This window comes from Diabrotica undecimpunctata, chromosome 7, assembly GCF_040954645.1.
Source record: "Diabrotica undecimpunctata isolate CICGRU chromosome 7, icDiaUnde3, whole genome shotgun sequence".
Lineage (NCBI taxonomy): Eukaryota > Metazoa > Arthropoda > Insecta > Coleoptera > Chrysomelidae > Diabrotica > Diabrotica undecimpunctata.
The window spans coordinates 85,706,192-85,727,721 of NC_092809.1; the positions used below are offsets into that span (position 1 = coordinate 85,706,192).

The 21,530-nt window shown below is 31.2% G+C and overlaps 1 protein-coding gene across 6 annotated transcripts in view; it reads left to right on the forward strand.

Annotated features, from left to right (window-relative positions):
• The window catches only part of LOC140445546 (importin-4-like), a 550,550-nt gene that overhangs the window by 386,969 nt on the left and 142,051 nt on the right, over window positions 1–21,530 (forward strand). For all 6 annotated transcript variants that reach the window (XM_072537643.1, XM_072537647.1, XM_072537644.1 and 3 more), the window contains one exon: window positions 5,781–6,126. In XM_072537643.1, coding sequence (XP_072393744.1) covers window positions 5,781–6,126 — 346 coding nt within the window. The remainder of the gene's footprint in view (window positions 1–5,780; window positions 6,127–21,530) is intronic.

Sequence of the window (21,530 nt, forward strand, 5' to 3'; positions counted from 1 at the left end):
AATAGACGATCTTTTTCGCCTCATTTTTCTCTTTTCTCTTAACCGTTGTTCAAGTTCAGTTACTTTACTTGAATAGTGTAAATATGTACTTTACTTAAATGCCCTTCAAACTTGAATACTTGATTAAAGTTAGTTGTACAAGTAACTTAAACGGCGACACATGTAAACTAGGCTTAAACCTCTTGAAAGATCTCTACCTAATAGGAAATCTCTAGCAATATGCACTAATTCTCTTTCTTCAATTCTGTCCATTACTAACATATACTCATTAAATTCAAACATATAGTCCAAAAAATTCAACATATCTGTCATCAACATGGTTTACAAGCAGTAATGTCGCGCATATCAGATATAAGTCGAGATGTGCTGGAACTCAGTACGAACAAAACAAAGTACATGGTAGTTAGTAAGCGCGAAATATTAAATACACATATTTTCTTAAACCAACAGCCAATTGACATGGTAAACAGCTACACATATCTTGGTACTAACATAAACAATCAATGGGACCACTGTACTGAAATAAAACAACGCATAGGGAAAGCAAGAATAGCGTTGGTAAAGATGAAGTCTCTTTTCAGAAGTCACGATTTACCACTTAGTACCAAAATCTCTATCATCAGATACTATGTATTTTCTACATTATTATACGGAGTAAAGGCATGGGCGCTCTCTGAAGCTTCTTTAGGAAAGCTCGAGGCCTTCGAGATGTGGTGTTAGAGGCGCATCTTACGAATTTTATGGATGAATCGTGTGACTAATATTGAGGTCCTACGTTAAATGGGCAAGGAATGCGAGATCACTAACACTATTAAAGAGCGCAAATTGGAATATCTTATATTAGAATATGTTATGATAAATGAACACAGATATGGCTTATTGCAACTCATTCTTCGGGGCAAGGTATTTGGAAAGAGAGGATCAGGGAGAAGAATATCTTGGCTTCAAAACCTAAGGAAGTGGTTCAATATGTCTACAACCGGACTACTCCAAATAGCCACAAGTAAAGTTAGGATAGCTATGCTGATCGCTAACATCCAGAACGGATAAACACCGTAAGAAGTAGAAGAAGTCATTAACATCATACTAGAGCAACATCAATAACCACTCTTTGGACTCCATCTCATGTGGGGGCCAGTGGAAATGAATTCGCAGATATCGCAGCAATAAAGGCAAGTTGTTCTGACTTGCGCTAAAAAATTCAACTTCATCACGATCTAACAGCAACTATAAAACAAAAAATCCTGAAAACATGGAAAACTCACTGGACTAGACAAAACACAAAACTGCGTATGATCCAACCTACTGTTTACTCACCTAAGATACCTAAAATAAAGAGGAGGGATAAAATCATCATTCGAAGACTCCGTATAAGTCACACCCGCCTCACTCACGGATACCTCATGACTTCCAAAAATCCACCTGCTTGCGGACATTGTGATTCTCATCGCCTTACAGAGAAACACTTACTCATAGAGTGTAGTTATTATAGATTTTATAGACTAGCACATAATATAAACGATAACCTTAAGCAGACATTTTAAAAGATTGCAGATTATATCATCTTACATAATAAATATTGTAAAAAAATATTGTGATAATGTTCGTTAAAAATCAAATTAGATTATAGTGATTTGTGATGTAAGGCCTGTATTAAATAACTGTAATGGGACTTACTGCGTTAACTTAAATGTAATACAACAGATGTTTTTGTACCCGTGTCAATGGCCGTAGCTGTCGAGACACGTTAATTTCAATAAAAAAATATAATAAATATTTTTCAACAAATGAGTTCACATCCGGCTTTCGATAAGGCCAATGTGGCGAATTAAACAAGCAATGGTTTGTTACGAGATAATTAATAATAATTATATCATTACCGACTATATTTCTTTCGATAACCGTGGCGAGATTAAATTAGAAATGGTTGCAATAAACAATCAAAAACATTGTATGGGTTTAAGAAACTAATTAAAGGATTAAATTATAAATGGTTGCATTAAAACAATCAAAAACATTATATGGGTTTAAGGAAACTGTATAACAATTTCTAGGTATGTGTATTGCTCGACTTTCTAGTTGCGTCTGATCCATCTTATCTACTTCCACGCTATCGGTAGCGAAAATACAGTTTTTGAACAATGCTATAGGAATTGAAGGGAACAGAAAGGATAAATAAATGTATGTATTAATTATTTACACAACCATATTTGAATTTAAACAGGATATCTAATAACGGAGGAATTGTGTTCACGGACTTACAGACGGAAATGGTTAATTCAAGGTTTTCTCCATTTTTTTAATGTTGTAAAATGGGTGAAAACAATAAACGAGTGTTATTTAGTAGGTATATGTTGACAAACCAATTCACAGTAATAAGTTGTAGAATAAAAATGCTTCATTTAAGTGAAAAATATCGTATTGAAATATTAATAACTAGAATGAGGCCCGATTCTAACGCATCGGTATTCTAGAACGTATGATGTTCTACCAAAATGCTTTTATTTGTTGTACTCAGCCAGAGGACTTCTTTAGATCAATAAATCAAAATTTCTCTCATAGTAAATGTATTTTTATACATCATATGATATCTCATACATCTCGCTATACGTTCATTAATAAAGAAGATGTTGTGTAGTGCCCTCTTGGTAGTTTATTTTTTCTATCTTAATATATTCGTTATACTCTCCTTTTTCATTTGATATATCGCATGTTAGTATTCGGTCAGTTGTTTATTTTGTGCTCAGTCAGAGGCCTTGTTTGTTTTTTCTATCTTAATATAATCTGTATCCCCTAACCTTTCATTTAACACATCACATGCTCTAATCGGACCAATAACAACGGAGATATGATGTAATGCGGGCACTGGAGTTTTCGTTACGAAGAGACAGACAGAATAAGCAAATTATACAGGGTGTAATGATTTTAGATGTCCACAAAAATAAAAGTCCATAACATTGCATTCTGGTATTCTGGGTGGCCACAGAACGTGTCCATTTCTACCGATCCAACGACGAGGAAAAGTGATGTCGAGGAAATCTTAAATATGTCTCGTAAAATGTGCTGGAGCCCCGTCATGAAGAAACCACATTTCAGAGCGTATTTGTAACGGAACGTCTTCAAGAAGTATGGTAGAACATGCTGCAAAAAATTTAAATAGGATTCACCATTCAATCTTCTGGGAAGTTCGTACGGTCCAATCAGACGATTACCAATAATCCCAGCCCATAAATTTACACTAAATTGTTTTTGAAAATGTGTCCTACCTATAGCATACGGTATACTCCACACGTGACAATTGTGAAAATTAAACACACCATTTCTCGTAAAACAAGCTTCATCTGCACACAACACTTTGCACGGAAATTCGGGTTCTCTGGCGATTTTGTTTTGAAACCATCTACAAAATCTTAATCTTCGAGATAAATCGCCTTGGTGTAAATCTTGCGCTCGTTGGTAATGGTAAGGATGTAACAGTTGTTCCGTAAATGTCTTGTGAACAATGTTTTTTGAAATGCCAACTTCTGCATTTAGTCTACGGTTACTTCGTGTTCTACCGCTAGTTTTTAGGTATCACACAACCCGTCTCTAATAACCTTCGGGACACGTTCACAAAACTTCGGGCATTAGGATGTCATCATTCGGGATAGCGTTCAACATAAAGTCTAACAGCCCTATTACTGTCACAGTGGGCTTCACCGTACGTAATTAACATATCGTGATACTCGCGAATCGAAAACATGACAATACTATTTATTCTTGAGCTACGGGTAATTACAACTGTTTACAAATAATGTACCTTTTCTGTATCAAAATAAATTAAACTATCGCATTCTGCCCATACCTTTTGGAGCGCAACGTTGCCGGATGTATTTGCTTTTCTGTGGACACTAATCAAATGGATTAAATTTAATATATATTTTTTTTTGAAAACGGTTGACTTTATAAAAAAATGTTTCAAGACTTTTTTGTTTTAAATGCTACACTCAGCCCATACCTTTAAGGAACGCACTATTTTCCAGGACACCCTGTATATATTGATGCTCGGTTATGGTGATCGAAACTTAACTGGTGACAAGTATTTAGATTTACTAAATAACCAAATTATTCCTACACTTTAACAGATTTGCCAGTTACGACAAAATTTTTGGTTTCAACAAGATGGACCACTTATCCGCTATTATCAAGGGTTGGAAATTTTTTAAATACGAATTTTTCACATCGATGAATTGGACGTAGAGGATTCATTACCTGCTTATTCTCTGGACCTTAATACGTTAAGATAGGTTTACATCGAGGCCATGCAAGTCAGTTTTGCATGGCATATCTCTTACCTAGCCTGATCTGTTTACATCAGAGCTATTTTTGTGCAATTTTGAGATACCACTTTAATTGTTGCCAATAAAATAAATATATAAAAACATTAATTTTACATGTTTTACTTGGAAATTTCAGTCCAGCATTAAGTATATTCAAATATAAATCACAAATTATTACATCCAATAAATAACATTTACACTTACACAATAAAGTTCAGTTTTATTCTAAGCTATAAATTTTGTTATATCGACAACATGTATTTTGACGATAAATTCATTAAAATATCATGGGGTATCCAGGTATCGGCAACTGGACCCTCTTTTACAACTTCCAGTTGTATAAAAATGACAAGGGACGGTTTTCTCTCCGCACCAGTAACTATGCGGATTGCAACAGACTAACACCTGGACTTCGGTGTCTTTAAAGATCTCCTCCACCATACTTCGGATAACCCTCCATCTAATTGGCGGCACTCGAACTTTGGCATGGCTAACTTTTGCACGTCGGACTCTAGTACGTGCTCTCTCAATTGAAGTAAGGCTTCCCATACATCTCGGTAGGTAGGTTGGTCACGGGCAGTGTCTTTTGTTACCAGGTAGAAAAGGTAACGTGATGCTTCTTGGAGTTTCAAGGCTTTCCCAGGAGCTGGCACTTGACATTGAAGTTCTGAAACTCGACCGAACTTCCTTCGAAAGACAGATGCCAACCCTGGTGCGTCTTTGATACAGGCCGGGATGGTAAGGGCCAGCGAGTAGTCATCGGGGAGCGCGAGTAGATCTTGCTTTTCTTCAGTGGTAACACCATGTCTTGCTTTACCGGTACCTCCATAGGCACCCATGAACTCATCAAACGTGAGGTCAGACACATCTTGGACTTGGTTTACTTCCACTTCTTCATCTACGTCGTGGTCACCTTCGAAAGACGCTAGCCGGTTATGGTGTACTATCATCGGCTTTCCCCTCGGAATCTTGCTTATTCGGTAGATGACATCGTTGATCTTCTCCATAATGAGGTATGGACCTTCCCAAAACTGCTGCAATTTGGGAGAACAACCTTTTCGCTTCTGTTTCATGAATAGCGTCTCTATTGTTTCGAATATATTTAGTTGGTTCCATACTTTATTCAAACGCTGTATATACACATATATACATAACAATCAGATACAACAATAATGGCTTTTTGAAAGTTTCATAGGAAATATAACAATCATTAATATTGTTCTGAAGCTATTTTTTTGTGGCATTTGAATAAACGTATTTGACCGAACTTGTGGTTAATTCCTATTTAAGGTTGTAAAATATCAATTATTTTTAATAAATTTCTTTTTAACAATATGAAAAATATTTTGAATTTTTTTTTAAATTTTTTGTTACTTTCTTTTACAGGACATAGTAACTGTATAGGTATAAAAAAATTATTAACATTTATTAATTATCAATTAATATTTTTTCCATTTTTAGTATTGTTTTTCTACCCTATATAGAAAAATGCTTTGAAGAAATATTCAAACTTATCAACTACCCACAAGATGACATCCGCAAGGCTTCCGTAGAAGCACTTCTACAATTTTGTATTTCGTTACATAAATTCAGTACTCCAGATAATAAACAATCTCTGTATAGAGCTTTGCAAATGTTTGTCCCGAAATGTGCAGAACTGATTAGAATTGATGAAGAAAGGAGTGTCGTTATGGTATGTTTGGACGCCTATGCCACTCTATTAGATGAAATAAAAGGAGAAGTTTTCGTCATTGATGGACACAGGGAGGCTATTATGAATTGTATTATTGACGTATTGAATTTAAAGGTAAGCTATCTTTTATTATCTCTGTTTATATAAGATACACTTATAATAAAAAAACCTCAAATCACGTAATATTTCTTTTGTTGTCATATTTTTAATCTGCCGGACAAGTTAGGATGAATCAAATTTTATTAGCCGACTTTACAATTTCTTAATATTTACAAACACACTCATCATTTGACCACAAACCAACAATCACAATTTTTTTTTAGAAGTATTAAGTAATTAAGTCTTAATTCAGATAGAAAAATTCATAGTAGGATTGGCATTGGATCAAAATCTACAGTTAATTCTGCAGTCAAAAATGGACCGCCATTTAAACTAAAAGTTCTGGGTGCAGCCAGAAGTTAGAAAATCTAGTCTTCTAGGTACACAAACTAGTCTTCCTCTCACTCAACACCACTTCATATTGTCAGCCCCTAGATCAATCAATAATTTTTAACTTGAAATTTCTCTGAAAATATTTTGATATATCAAAAAGCTACTGTTTATGATTTAGGGAATAATTATGCAATTCATTTATCTGGATTACAGCTACTTAAGAAAAGGTTTTTTCTGCTACACTTAGAAAATGTTTTTTAAGGCTGGCTTCTATGGTATTATTCAAGAAGATACAAATTTTGATGAATTGACCTCAATGATTAAAATTAATTTACTTCCATAGTAATATGCTTACAGAGAGCCCCAGCTTCAGTATTACGGATATATTTTTGAAGAATTATGCAAATGATAAAAAAAATAGTCATTTTGAATAGAGTGATGTGGACGAATGTGAACACCACAAAACACTTTATCTAATATAAACGAATCGTATGCAACATTAAGAGATAGAAAAGTACGTATTAATCAGCAATAATCGTAAAATCTCTATGGGAGCTTTTCAAATTTTACTTAAATGTGAGGATGTCTCTTCTAAATGTAAAGAATTTAAAAGCAAAAAAATTATACAGATTTTAAAGTAAGTACATTGTATATCAAATGTCAAATATCGAATATCGAATATCGAATGTCGAATATCGAATATCGAATATCGAATATAGAATATCGAATATAGAATATCGAACGTCGAACGTCAAAGTCTAATGTCGACTGTCAAATATCGAATGTCGAATATCGAATGTCGAATATCCAATGTCAAATAGCAAATAAGAAATAGCAAATATAAAAAAATATCAAATATCAAATATCAAATATCAAATATCAAATATCAAATATCAAATATCAAATATCAAATATCAAATATCAAATATCAAATATCAAATATCAAATATCAAATATCAAATATCAAATATCAAATATCAAATATCAAATATCAAATATCAAATATCAAATATCAAATATCAAATATCAAATATCAAATATCAAATATCAAATATCAAATATCAAATATCAAATATCAAATATCAAATATCAAATATCAAATATCAAATATCAAATATCAAATATCAAATATCAAATATCAAATATCAAATATCAAATATCAAATATCAAATATCAAATATCAAATATCAAATATCAAATATCAAATATCAAATATCAAATATCAAATATCAAATATCAAATATCAAATATCAAATATCAAATATCAAATATCAAATATCAAATATCAAATATCAAATATCAAATATCAAATATCAAATATCAAATATCAAATATCAAATATCAAATATCAAATATCAAATATCAAATATCAAATATCAAATATCAAATATCAAATATCAAATATCAAATATCAAATATCAAATATCAAATATCAAATATCAAATATCAAATATCAAATATCAAATATCAAATATCAAATATCAAATATCAAATATCAAATATCAAATATCAAATATCAAATATCAAATATCAAATATCAAATATCAAATATCAAATATCAAATATCAAATATCAAATATCAAATATCAAATATCAAATATCAAATATCAAATATCAAATATCAAATATCAAATATCAAATATCAAATATCAAATATCAAATAAATATCAAATATCAAATTATCGAATATCGAATGTCGAACGTCGAATGTCGAATGGCAAATGGCAAATGTCAAAGGCCCAATAGCAAATGTCAAATGTCAAATAGCAAATAGCAAATAAGAAATAGCAAATATCAAATATAGTATAAAGTAAAGTATAAAGTATAAATTAAAAGTAAACGTCTAAACGGCTTAACGTACAACAATGTGCAAGGTATTGTCGGAAAGGGGAGAGTCTAACAAACACGTAGACACAAAAACGTTATACACAAAAAACAGAATATGTTAAAACAAAAAAAAAAAGATGGCGGTATTACCAAAAGGACACTAAGTTTGTAACGTCTAAACGGCTTAACGTATAACAAGGTGCAAGATATCGATGGAAAGGGGAGGGGCCAAAAAATACATAGACACAGATAAAAAAAACATGGTGGCGTATTGCCAAAAGGGCACTAAGCTTGTAAGGTCTAAACAGCTCAACGTACAAAAACGTGCAAGGTATCTTTGGAAAGGGGAGGGGGTAACGAATACGTTAACACAAAAAACAAAGATGGCGGCATTGCCAAAAGGACACTAAACTTGTAACGTCTAAACGGCTCAACGTATAACAAGGTGTAAGATATCGATGGAAAGGGGAGGGGCCAAAAAATACGTAGACACGGAAAAAAAATATGGCGGCGTATTGCCAAAAGGACACTAAGCTTGTAACGTCTAAACGGCTTAACGTACAACAACGTGCAAGGTATCAATGAAAGAAGAGGAGATATCCAATAAGTTAACACAAAAAACAGACGGAAAGACATTACCAAAACGGCACAAAATTGTATCCCCGTTGTTATTGGTCCGATTTTAACGTATGAGACGTCAAATGAAAGTAAATGGAATATCGAATAGTAAAAAACATGGCAGCATGCCAAAACGGCACTATATCATATCTTAGTTGTTATCGGTTCAGTTACTACGTATGAAGCGGTAAATGAAATAGGATGGGCTAATGAATATGTTATCACAGAAAACAAACGCAAAGACATAGCCAAAACGACAACCACGCTATATTAATATACTTGAAACGTAGTTTAAATGCTTAAACATCAGCTAATAGATATCTAACGCGATCTAACATATAGCAGACGTATACCTGACGCAATCTAACGCATATCAGACGTATAGCAGACGCATTCTAACTCATATCAGACGTATAGCAGATGCATATCAGACGTATAGCATACGTATATCAGACGTACATCAGACTTATAGAAGACGTATAGCAGACGCAATCTAACGCATAGCAAACGTATAGCAGAAGCAATCTTACTCATATGAGACATATAACAGACGCGATCTAACTCATATCAGACGTATAGCAGACTTATACCAGACGCAAGATGGGACAGAACAATCGCTAAAGAAAAACTGTCGGAAAAACGAAATTTGTCAGATTAAGAAATGAAAGAATCGTAAGAAATTATGTGCGTTAAACACAGAATAACGAAGGACATCACAACTACGCTGGTATGGACACGTCCAAAGAATGAGCAACAACAGAATGACAAAAAAAGACGGAAATGTAGGTCATCAACTACTATACATAAATAAATAAATCTCATCTGAGCAGCCATTACAAGTATCCTCCGAACGGTAACTACTTTAAACATCCACTACTCTACATAAATCTCCAATATGACTATTTTTCGATTTGTTGCATATTATATTTTATCTACAACAATTACCATTTTACAATGATATTCAGATATAATTTAATTATGACGAAGACTAACCAACGAATGGTTACCATCCATAAATTATGTTCAAAAAAATAACGTACCAAAAGACCATTACGTTATATCTTCGTTGTTATTTATCCGATTTTGACGTACGAGACGTTATGTGAAAGGCGAAAGAAAAGCTTACATATTTGCATACTATAGTTTATCTACGACGAGCAAGTAATTTATTGTTTTAAAGTGGATAATGAACATTGGTCGCTGTAAGAATATATTTTGGTCATGACGGTTCTTCGATAGCCATCAGGCAATAATTTCTCCTGATCATGTTTATAAAACATACAGAATGCGCTGTATATACCTAACCCTAGTTGACAGCTCACTTTGCAGGTCCCGTCTCACGATTAACTAATAGGTTTAACTACAACTCCCTTCGGGAAGGGAGCATCCTTTTTATACTCCGTTAAGGACCATCAAATATTTAACGTTAATATATGTAAGGTATATTAACAAAGAAAAAAGCCATAATACAAATAATATAGCAGGAAAAATAATAAGCATAAAATGGAAATAAATACAATAAAAATGTTTAAAAATAATATATATATCCCAACAAAAAATTACTCCAAGTATACAGACAGTCGTTTAATTACTAAATTTATTGATAACTCTATATAAAAACATACAGAGATCATAAAAGATCATAGAAAATATAGCTCGATACACACCAGATCAATAGTGTAAGTGAAAATATGAAATATCGAGCAAACAATTAAAATATAGTGTGTATAACCGTAAGGTAATATTAAAAACCGCAAAAAAAATCCGAATAACGACTAATAGGTATTTAGCAACTTGACACAATCAATACAATAGATAACCTATAGCCAAACACAACAAATTATTGTTGATATTTAGGCATACATACGTACAAAATTAATGAACTGAGAAAAGTTTTAACGATCAGTACTGTAGACATTATGTTAAGATAAAGTCTTTTCGAAAAAACGAAGTCAATAAACTAAAATCAATAACAGGAACGGTACAACAAATAAACATAAATTAATAAATATTTAGTCAGGGATTTAAATAATAATAATATCGCTTACCTTAAATATGATCACTTATAAACACAAAACAATAGCTTTTATATATCACCCATACATACATCCGATAGCTTCCAATATTAAAATTAAACTGACTAGTTCTGTAGAAAATGAAACGGGCTTTTTGAAACAGGACATGCCATTCTCAACAGATCATGTGACGTCATCAGAACAGATGGTCCCACGCATCGCCAATAAATTGAAATTACTTGATTGAATCTGCAACGATAAGTGCTATTAATTAACAAATAGATGTTATTAATTCCACAAATATATTTACACATGTTTCCGGTATATCATCATAGCTGTAGAGGATAACGACAGTTTGGAAAAATAATTATAAATATCAAGTAATTTATTCAAAGATATCACGACATATTGCTAAAAAGCAAGAAAAAAGTATAATGTAATGAAAGTGTGACTTTTAACATTATTAACAAGATATGTGTTATATAAATATTCTCGATAATTTTGGTTTATCTCGGTAAATTTAGATAAGATAAAATATATTCAGCATAAGGGGCATATTTAAATAATATATATATATATATATATATATATATATATATATATATATATATATATATATATATATATATATATGTATATATATATCCATCTGTATACATACCAATTTGCAGGTGACTAGAACAGAAAGCTATGGAATGTAGGGCGATAACGCTAGCTAAATAATATGACAAATGGAAACTTAGAATACTTGTTTGAAATAAGCTCATAAGGAAAAAGATGAAGTTTAATATATATGTTAATACCTATAAAAAAATAAAAAAATACTCGTGTATAATTGGTGAAACGTAGAGATTAACACTGAGAAAATGAAAAAAGATTCAAAAAATACTATGAAAATAATACAAATAGTAGACGATAAACAATAATAAAATACATACAAAATAAAAAACCATACATAAAAGTCTCAAAGTTCATCATAAAATCATAACATAAACATCGTAAATATATCTAGAAAAGTAAAGAAGATGACATAAGTTACGCATTAAATGTTAAGCATTAAATAACAAAAAGCCATAAAAACCACGAAGAAGCTTAAATTACAAACGGCATACAGACATATCAAAATACCGGAAAACTAAGTATTCCTAAAAATACAAATCATGCATAAAAAAATAACTCAAAATTGCGATAAAAAACATAAACGTCTATAAAAAATAACATACATATAGTAAAGCAAAAAACTAACAATATAATACACAAATAAACTATTTACGATCAAATATATAAAACATATTTAAGAAATCAGGAAAAGTGGAATTAACGAAATAACACTTAGTTAATAAAAACATAAGAAAGCGCATGAGGTCATAAAAGTAGCTCAAATTTAACGTGAACACGTGAACTTTGGCTTTTGTACATACATACTGAATTATTTTTATACATATATGAATGATTCATGTATAAAAGTTTTAGACCTGATTCTACTATCTTTACCTTTTCGGTATTTTAGATTTTTATTTAATTTTCTTATATATGTGTTGTGTGTCAGCAGTTTTGCTTGTAAAATGCGTATTTCAAAATAATAATTACAATAAATCACTGTATGACCGAGAACTGTCAATTTTGAAATACCTTAGTGTGATGTTTAACTGGCAAATTTCTTACGTGTTTGTCTATACGCTGGTATATGTGAGTTCGAGTCCCACTATGAATTTCCTTTTTTATTTTTGAAATATTAAAAAACCCCACGTTAGTCTTATTAAATATACGTTATATACGCAAAAATGCTGAATTTTAAAATAAAATGAAAATTTACAACATAATCCGAGTTATAAAATATTTTTTGAAGTTATACTTCTATACGCGCTTTAGACGTTGGAAATTTGTGTGTATTCGTATATATTGAGTGAATCGGCAAAATCATTACATATGTAAGATATAGATAAGAGAGAGACAGAAGATATATTTTCTCTCTCTCTTTCTCTCTCGAGAATAAAAATGTTCTTTTTGTAAACATGTTTAATATTTATTAATTATTATCATGGTAAATTAAATATATGCGTAAGTTATGTATATTGTCATTTTTAAATACTTATGAATATTGCATTTTGATTTGTATTATTGTATTATAATATTGAATTATGTGGCAGTGTATTGTATTGTATTGTATTTTTATATTAATAACAAAATAAACAATAAATTTTACTGCAGAGTATGTGAAAAAAAAATTTTTCTTCAGATTCAATCCTTTATTTACCTACTATACTCTTTTTGCTTTTCAAATTTCGCTTTTCCGACAGATTTTCTTTACCAATTGTTCTGTCCCATCTTGCGTCTGGTATACGTCTGCTATACGTCTGATATGAGTTAGATCGCGTCTGTTATATGTCTGATATGAGTAAGATTGCTTCTGCTATACGTCTGCTATGCGTTAGATTGCGTCTGCTATACGTCTGATATACGTCTGATATACGTATGCTATACATCTGATATGCATCTGCTATACGTCTGATATGAGTTAGAACGCGTCTGCTATACGTGTGATATGCGTTAGATTGCGTCAGGAATACGTCTGCTTTATGTTAGATCGCGTTAGATATCTGTTAGCTCATGTTTAAGCATTAAAACTACGTTTCACGTATATTAATATAGCGTGGTTGTCGTTTTGGCGATGTCTTTGCGTTTGTTTTTTGTGATAACATATTCATTAGCCCATCCTATTTCATTTACCGTTTCATACGTAGTAATTGAACCAATAACAACGAAGATATGATATAGTGCCGTTTTGGCAATGTTTCCATGTTTGATTTTACTATTGTCATATTCGATATCCCATCCTCTTTCATTTGACGTCTCATACATTAAAATCGGACCAATAACAACGGGGATACAATGTAGTGCCGTTTTGGCAACGTCTGTTTTTTGTGTTAACGTATTGAATATCCCCTCCTCTTTCATTGATACCTTGCACATTTTTATACGTTGAGCTTTTTAGACGTTACAAGCTTAGTGTCCTTTTGGCAATACACTGCCATGTTTTTTTCTGTGTCTACGTATTTTTTGGCCCTCCCCTTTCCATCGATATCTTGCACCTTGTTATACGTTGAACCGTTTAGACGTTACAAGTTTATTGTCCTTTTGGTAATGCCGCCATTTTTGTTTTTTTGTGTTAACATATTCGTTACCACTTCCCCTTTCCATCAATACCTTGCACGTTGTTGTACGTTGAGCCATTTAGACGTTACAAGATTAGTGTCCTTTTGGCAATACGCCGCCATCTTTGTTTTTTGTGTCTACGTGTTTGTTGGTCCCTCCCCTATATGGTTTCGGTCACGACTAAAGGTTCGGAACCATGCTAAGTTACGCGTCATGTAGATCCAATGCTTACCGACATTGGCGCCAGTGACGTCAGAGTCTGTCTGGCGACCTGTCTGGCCCAACCACCGCATACTCTTCTATTATATTTATTTAATTATATTATAGGAAAATACAATCTGGTATTACATAACCACAAATAAGCTGCTAGCAAATTCTGACAGATTTTTAACCGTCACATCGCCAGAATGCGCATCTAGTTTGGTCTCCTCTTCGCCACATATCTCCTTCGACTTATCTATGTATCACTCAAATCCTCTTCCACGTCCTCCAGCCGTTGTTTTCTTGGTCTAGCTTCTTTCCTTTCCGTTTTTTCGTATAATTTTTTTCTCTGGGGGTCTCTCCGGAAGCATTTTTCTACGTATCTGAGCCTTGCGTCTTTTATACTTTGCAAACTATGATTTTTTATTCACCAAGGGGTGCTATGATGTATCGTTTAGGTGAAATAATTACATGGTGTAAACTCCAATTTTAGCACATTAATGTCAACATTTTCAAATCTGTATGATATAGGAACTACGTATAACGGGTTGCCTACCTTGATATGTAATTGACCCATCGAACAAAAAGACAAAAGAGGTAATCTAATCGTTATGAAAAGGAGTCCAAAATTCATAAAAGTGGCAAATTTAAAGTAGCTAAAAAATATTTTTCAGAATGAGTCTTAGATGAGAAAGTTTTAATTAAATAATAACGATAATAGTCCAAAATGTGACACAACTGTTAAAAAACTTCAATATAAATAAACTTTCATGTGGCAGTTGGGACAAACAATAACATAACCCAACTAAATTTGATTTCTTAAACAAGGAAAGTGGCTCACTTTCCTTGTTTAATGTGGCCTCTCAAAATAACACTTTCCGTCTAACAATATTTTTGCCACCACTAAGTTTACATTCCCTCTTCTGTCTTTTTGCTCGATGAATTTACCTTATGTAAATGTAATTTTTAACCTGTCTAAAATTACATGCCATTTCGCTCTTAGTTATATTATGTTATTTGTAAAAACATTTGTTATTTGTTTATAATTATAAAAAACTAAAAGAATGGCTTCGGTAAAAATTCAGTAAACCGGAAGAAAAGGCAATTTTTTTTATTAATTTTGTTTCGGAAACTAAAACAAGTACAAAAAAATCTTAAAAAATGATAAAATTATAATTTATTCAAATTATAAAAAGAACTCCCGCGCATCTGTGTAATAATTGGAATTTTATATACATTCACAATGTTGCCACGTTTATAATTGCTTTTTACGGAATGAAAATGTAAAAAAATATATATTTGAAATAATCATATATAATAATTTGAAATAATTCTCAAATTCTCAACATTTTTTAATGACTAAAACATAACCTGACCAAACTTAACCCAACGTAGTCGAAACTAATAATAATAAATAAGTTATTAACTGGAAATTAAAGTGACAAGGTAGAAAATTACGTCGTCTATCTTCCCAACATTCCTTTGTGACTAAAACATAATCTGACCAAACCTAACTCGACGTAATTGAAACTAATATAAACTGTAATAACTGTACCACAGAATAAATAACAATCAGAATGTCCACTCTCAGATGCCGCCTTTGAAGTTTGTCGGCACGCGATCGCCATATTTTAGATGGAAACATAGACTCGAATTGAGAAATTTGTGACAAGCTACGACAGAACTGTTATTTATATTTTTAGAGAGTAAATAGGAAATGTGAGGATATCGGATATGGGGTAGTCATGAGAGCAGTCCGGATACAAGCAAACCAGTTTGTTGCACCTGTCGATTTGCAAAACCAGTTTGTTGCACCTGTCAATTTGTAGCATATGAGAGAATATGGGGTATGGGGTTGGCATGAGAGCAATCCAGATACAAGCAAACCGGTTTGTTGCACCTGTCCATTTGTAGCAAAAACCAGTTTGTTGCAGCTGTTGATTTGTAGCATATGGGAGAATATTAGATATGGGTTAATATGAGAGCAGTCGGGAGTAAACACCTGCGGGTGTATGTTGTTTTGTGCATATAGGGGCTCATTAAATGTTATACCTGTCGTTTTGTGCATATATGGAGCTTATTATATGTTGCACCTGAAATAAGGCGGTATTTATCCAATTAATCATATTCCCATTTTTACATGCAATTGATAATATAAATACTTAGTTTGAGATGGATTCATCATTTCATTTTTACATGCCATCATGCCACTAGCTAAGAAAAACATAAACATTATTATCAATATTAAGTTGAATCCAAACAAAAGTTTGAATTCGAGTTCTGATTCTTTAGTTTTTTTAGGTGATTTAAGTAAAGTAAACCAATTGGTTACAAAAGATTTGCAAAAAGCGTAAAATTTGTGTCAACCCCTATCAGTGTCAAAAACGAACTTGAAAGATGGAACCATGGAAAATAACAACCAAGATGGAAACTCCAGTCAAGAAAATGAAGAAATGGTCAACCAGGAGATAGATGAGTCAATAAACCTTGATGGAAGCCACGAGGACATACTCAACCATGTAGATAGTTCCATGGATTTAAACGAAACATTTAACTTAATAACAGAATCCAAAGACCAGGGATATCAGAAAAAATAAAACCAATAATAGAAAATTTTGTTAGGCTAAGCAGTCAAATATTAAGCCAGAGAATAAATAAACGAATGCTGTTTACAAAAAAAAAATTCAAAAATATAGTAAAAAAGAAGATGAGGCAAAGATAATGTTATCGCAAATTAGTGCAAAAAACAAAGCCTTCAAGATGCACTAGAAAATTTAACTTCAGGAATAAGTTCTCTAAACAAAATAACCAGTGTTGCATATAATTTTAAATTATAAATTGTTCATATTTCTTGTGTTCTTCTTGAATCATATTCAGGAATCTACAACTTTTGTTTAATAACAAATTTTAAGTAAAAATGTGTATGTTTTTAACTTAAATGTAAATTTATATTACTGATGTTTATGTTTTTCTTAGACAATGGTATGAATAAGTTAAAAGAATATAATTAGTATTGTAATAATTTTTATACATAATAAAAGTTTTCAATCATAAGTATGTACAATCATTTTTAATGACCTATTTTCACATTGTTTTATCATAATGACTTAAAAAACATCTACACAAAAATAACCTTGATTGTCCATCTGCTATTTCTGTATGGAATTATAACAAACTCTAATTGGAAAAATTGCAAGTGCATAATCCAATTTAAATTGCCATATTTGGGCGTGCAAGAAATGTGTAGTGTGTAGTAGTTAATTTTTAAAATTCAGTAATTTATACACTCTTCACTTTACTCATATGGGTATTTGTATAAAATAATTGCAAACAAGATCATAATTTCATTAGGTTCTGCTCTTATACAGCACACATGAAGTAAAATAATTAATATTTTGGAAATTTCATTAATTTTAGATGCTAAAATGAGTAAAGGTTAACTGTTTTAATATTTAATAATAAAAGTAATAATTTGTAGTCAGAAAATGTAATTAACAATAAAATTAAAATCATGAATGTGTTGCTTGTGTGAGTCCATTTCAAAAGGTAAAAGAAATAATAAATTAGACTAAATTGTGAGTAAGTCTAATTTATTATTTCTTTTACCTTTTTAATAAAATTAAAGACTTTATATGGATAGGAGTAATTAAATGTCTGCAAAAATACACAGAAGGTAATTAGGATTTACATCCTATAAACAAACTGCTTAATGACAAAAATCAGATAAAGTTGTGGTTTAAAAATACACTTCCACCTTTAATTACACATTTTTACCAAAAAAGGTTATAGTGGGAAAATATATAAATTATTATAAGTTATATTTTACAACCATGAATACATCAATAGGTCAGAAAAACATTAAAATTCATACTAATATTATTGTGCCTCAAACTCTATTTGTTCAAACTTGTATTTTATTGAAATTGTGAAGATGTGATATGTGATGCCAATCGGCTTTAGAAATTTTGGTCAAAATATGAGCAGAACACCAACACCAAACATAAAATTAGAAGATATTTCAGACCCAGAGAACGAGAGAGAAGAGGATAATGAAATAAAATTGAAAACTGAAAATAATGAAACCAAATATAACAACCGCATAAAACCAATCATCACCAAGTATGTAAAGATGAACAGCAAAGAGTTAAGCATAATATTGAAGAAAGAAGATGCCCTCATCAAAAAACTCAATAAATATAAAATTAAAGAGTCAGCAGCGAGAAAGTACTTAACTGAAATAATGATTAGAAAAGAGAAACTGCAAAACTATTTAACAAAACCAGAGGATCAAATTTCATCTCTAAATGAAATAACAAATTTAGTGTTCAATTTCCATTCGAAGAAAACACCAACATGAAACATGGTATTAGAAGATATTTCAGACCCAGAGAACGAGCCAAAAGAATATGATGAAAAAAGGTCTTAAGCACCTCTGAAATTACTGATAATGAAAAATGTAAGTTTTTTTCTGTTAATGATTTAATCAATTTTGATTTAACTAATAATTGCTTTAAGAATATTAAAATAAGTAAAATTAAGAAATAAATGCCCTCATCAAAAAAGTTGATAAATATAAAACCACAGAATTAGCAGCGAGAAAGCACTTAACTGAATCTAGTTTCATCTCTAAATAAAATAACAAATTTATTGTACAATTTCCATACGAAGAAAACAGCAACACGAAACATGGTATTAGAAGATATTTCAGATCCAGAGAACGACACAGAAGAGGACGATGAAAGAAGCTCTTAAACACTTAAATTGCTTTGAGAATATTGAAATAAGTAAAATTAAGAAATAAATGCCCTCATCAAAAAAGTTGATAAATATAAAATTACAGAATTAACAGGAAGAAAGCACTTAACCTAAATACTGACTAGAAAAGAGAACCTACAAAATTATTTAACAATAAATAGAAGATCAACTATCATCTCTTAAAAAATTATGTGTACTATTAGCGTAACTATATTTATTTTCTACATTTATTATTAAAAACATTACAATACATTTTTATATTTGTAAACATTGTAAAAGACCTTGTAACTTACTTTGAATGATATATATATTTCTTAGCTATTGATGTAATTATGGTTGTAAAATATAACTTATAATAATTAAAAATAAATATAATATTAATTGTAATGCTCTTTTATTTTCCAAAGTTTTTAGTTTCTCATTTTCATAAAATTTCACAGACAAGATTTTGGTGGTAATGAAATATAGACAACCAAAAGTTTAATACACGTGAAATGTTGCCACTTTTAAAATTAATTTTTACTGCAAACACAAAGCATATTTTATGAAATGTTAAACCAAAAAAAGACAAAATAGAATTTGAATGTTAATGCGAAAATACCTAACCTATAGTAGAAATCCTCAATTTAGAAGAGTGATTCATTCTATTAAAAAATTATTTAAACCACCCATTAAAAACAAAGTTCAATGTAAAAATATGGTAGGTATTAATGTAAATTTTATTGTATTGTTCAATCTAAAACAACGATTAAAAACTATCAGCTGAAATTTTATCTGACGTACACGGGCCCAGTGACAACTGAAATGGCAAAAATTACTTTGATCGTATACTAGCATCGAAATTCGAATGGTTCATACCCATTCGTGTCGTCGTATAGGAAAAAATTCGTATACGCACTATTCGAAAATATAAAAAACTGGATTTCGAGCGAATTTCTTCTAATTTCGTATGCGAAATATGCTCGAACGAATTCGAAAATACGACCCCTGGTTTATGATTTAGCTTAACAAGTTTTAACAGGAATGAGTTAACAACCCGCGAGCTCATAAAATCTAATAGACCTTCACCGGTACAACCTAGTGTCAATATATCATTAGGAGTGGGAGCAATGAGCTGCATATCTGTATCCGGTGTCAATGAGACTGAGGAGGGTATAAAAGTATAGAAAGGTCATTAATGTAAACAGTATGGACTCAAGCAGGTTTTGTGAACGGCTTAATCAGTTTAGTATACGCATTAAAAGGTTAAAACGTGATATTCTATTTTACAAAAGTAAGAGATGTATCAGTTATATAAATAATCATATTAACCAGTTAAAAACTGAATATGAAGATAAACAACATATGTTTAATCAGTTTTTTCAAAGCTGTGTTTGAGTGATGCGCTTGCGTAGTGGTAAAGTTTACGCACCAAAAGAAAAAGAAGACAAGAGACTATTTTTTCTCTCCCAATACGAAGAGCAAAAGTGGATAGACTTGTTCTTTAAGAACATTAACCGTTTTAATAAAGATGGATTGTTGCCCCCACTCTCGCATAATGGCAGAGCATCCGAAAAAACCGTTGTATAAGTTTACGACCACAGAATTGGAATATTTTAGCCTAGCCTACGTAAGAAATTTTGTAGACCCATATGAACTTCTCCGTTCGTGGTCTATACTACCCAAAAAATTTGTCCAGGATTGTGAAATTCAAACTCGTCTCCCATGTTTCGTTCATTTAAATCGTTCTGATTGGAGAACGGAGTTAGAAGGATTCGTTCCTGCTCAATCTCGTTGTCATTTGTGTAAACTTGCACTTAAAATGTAAATTGTAGATATAACAATTAATGTAATATTTATTGAATAAAATACTATTTTTTAATAAGATTTTTTATTAATAAAACAAAATGTAAAAAAAAATTATTTCATTATAAAAGTATCGTACAAATAAAATACGTTCGATAAAGCACACACACTTTCACTATTTGAATGATATGGGCATTTTGCATCCATTTTCTGCAGGGTTGGTTTTTCATCCAATTCTATAACTTGGGATAAACTATACTTTTTGATGTACTGTGCCTTTTCTCTCCCCTTGACATAAACATCATTAACATTTCTTGTCAAATATTGGATAATATTATGAAACTGGTGTACTGGTGTAAATCCATGATTCCAGTTCAAACTATGATAGTTATTCATCAACAAAACAGCTTGATTATAATATACAGAACTTAATAAACGCATCGGATACGGTGGTTTAAAAAAAAAGACTAATTTTTTTTACCATTATATGTTGCCATTTCCTTCACGATAAATTTATCTTTTTGATAATAAAACCTTGGACATCTACTACTAAGCTCATGATTAAAGACTGAGTTTGTGTAGTGCATAACTTGTATTTTTAAAACAATTTTCAGTCATGCGCATGAGAGAGTTTCACATATAATGTCATAATTAGCACCTGACCCCATACATTATATACATCTGTCCTCATACGGGATGTCTCTCATTAGATATAATTACGTCTTAACA